The sequence below is a fragment of the Myotis brandtii genome, unplaced genomic scaffold (genome assembly GCF_000412655.1).
Source record: "Myotis brandtii unplaced genomic scaffold, ASM41265v1 scaffold24751, whole genome shotgun sequence".
NCBI classification, from domain to species: domain Eukaryota; kingdom Metazoa; phylum Chordata; class Mammalia; order Chiroptera; family Vespertilionidae; genus Myotis; species Myotis brandtii.
This window is the reverse complement of record NW_005359376.1, coordinates 1-2,278: the sequence shown is the minus strand read 5'-3', so window position 1 is coordinate 2,278 and position 2,278 is coordinate 1. Positions and strand designations below refer to the sequence as shown.

General features: G+C 41.6%; 1 protein-coding gene across 1 annotated transcript; it reads left to right on the top strand.

The window, feature by feature from the left end:
• Nucleotides 1-976: 976 nt before the first annotated feature.
• LOC102263815 (tripartite motif-containing protein 5) lies at nucleotides 977-2,115 on the top strand (the record flags this gene model as incomplete). The annotated part of the gene is made up of 2 exons (XM_005867291.2): nucleotides 977-1,456; nucleotides 2,020-2,115. Coding segments are annotated over exons 1-2 (516 nt in total), but the record flags the coding sequence as incomplete, so codon positions are not given.
• Between the last annotated feature and the right edge of the window lie 163 nt (nucleotides 2,116-2,278).

Below are 2,278 nucleotides of genomic sequence, written 5' to 3'. Positions count from 1 at the left end.
AATGACCTTGCCTAATATTTTGAGATTTCTTTCCAAAGACTGATATCTATTTCATCTGAATTTCTAATTTTTCAGATATGTTACTTGCATAATTCTAACGTATATTTATCCTATCTTTCTTTACCATCAACATACATACACACTATGAGGCTCCTATCAATGTCATTGGCAAATTTCCAGGAAAATGTGAAATGTTACCATTTATCAACACAAGAATCCTCAGAATTCCTATGTTACTTGTTTCACCTTTGATTAACTCAATAATGTAGGAACAGACCCCTGATGGGGACCTTGAACATAGTAGGTTCACTGAAACTCTGTGTATTGAAGATAAGATCCTTGTAAATCATTTACTATCTCTATGTAAAGATCTGATAAAGGGTTTGCTCTTGCCAGGTACACACAGTGTCACATATCATGTCAAAATAATAAGAGAAATATTTTTAAACACACAGAAAATGATGGCAATCGTTACACTGTAAATAAGCAAGTCAGAGCAGGTCTTTCTGATAAAGGAACATGGAAGGAGATTGTTGACTGAAGTATGAGAATGAATCCTACTGATACCAGGGGCAGCATTGCCTGCTGAGAGATGAGTGGGTGTAAAAGCCCAGACCCACAAGTGGTTTGGTGGGTTTATTATTGAGGATGTGCTTGGCAAAGGAAAGAAGAAGAAGGAGAGATGTTGGGTCACGCAAACATCTTTTCTTTGTATAAAGGACCTCAAACTATACTTTTGTTCAGTAAAAGTAAAGATCAGTAACAACCATTGCACAGAAAGAAATGAAATGTGTCATGTCAGATTAACTAAAGTATTTACAATTGCCAGGTCACTGTGATCTTTTCTTTGTCTCTCTACCTCTTCTTTTATGTCCCTATATTTGTTCTTTCCCTGTCTTTGATTTCTATACAATTAACAATATTTATTCCCACTGTTCTTACTCTGCCCCCTTTTAACCTTTCCAATCAGGCAGAGCTCAGTGAACAAGAGGAGCCTCAGTTCAGAACAGGTAGGAAGGAACAGGGACCAGCTACGATGGCTTCAGGAATCCTGGTGAACATAAAGGAGGTGATGACCTGCCCCATCTGCCTGGGGATCCTAACAGAACCCATGAGCCTGGACTGTGGGCACAGCTTCTGCCAAGCCTGCATCACTGCAAACAACAAGGAGTCCGTGAATGGCCAAGGAGAGAGCAGCTGCCCCGTGTGCAGGATCAGTTACCAGCCTGAGAACATGCGGTCTAGTCTGCATTTGGCTAACATTGTGGAGGTGCTCAGGGAGGTCAAGTTGAGCCCAGAGGAGGAGCAAAAGAGTGATCTCTGTGTGCACCATGGAGAGAAACTCCTGCTCTTCTGCAAGGAGCATGGGAAGATCATTTGCTGGCTTTGCGAGCGGTCCCAAGAGCACCGTGGTCACCACACCTTCCTATTGGAGGAAATTGCCCAGGAGTACAAGGTAATAGACTGGGATGGAGGAAAGACAGGGCAGAAAATAGCACTTGATGGCAAATCTTAACTTTGCATTTGACTATAATTATATTGCCACCATAACCCTGAGTCCTGTGTTCACTTTTCTTCCTATGCCCACCTTCCAAGACCTGAAAGACATTTCTGTGCATTCCACACAAATGATGAGCAGACTTTAAATCAGAAGTAGACAGTTTTATACCTTGTGCTAATAGGTGGAGGCTTGGTGCACAATGGAAGCTGTCATTGTCCCTTTGGACAGGAGAGTGAATCAAGACCTAAATTCTTTCCTTACACAGGATCAAGTTTTTTCTTCTAGGGCAAAGAGAGCTAGTCTTCTCTTGACATAGTAATGGTGACTTCTATCATCTGAGTCTTAAAGAACACATAACCACATCAGATTTCCTTCAAATCACAGATTTAAATTGTCATTTTGAAGTTTCTATAAACTCAAGTCTCTTTAGAGATCAACCTGATTTCTTCCCCATTTGTCCTCTCTTCTGATGATAAGAAAACCCAAAGCTTGACCCTGATGTGATTCCTCTCTCACAGGAGAAGCTCCAGAAAGCTCTGGACAGTCTGAGTGCAAAGCAGCAGGAAGCTGAAAAATTGAGAGCTGACCTTGAAAAGGAAACAACTTCCTGGAAGGTAGGAGGAAACTCTTCCTGAAGTAGCTAGACAAGATTCTGGGTAGGACCTTGGGTGTAGTCAGAAGGAGCTCCCTATCTTCTTGTTCCCTGGTAGTTGATATGTCCAGATTTATTGATTAGCCATTCTTCATCCTTTCCTTGGTAGGGGTTGGGCAGAATAT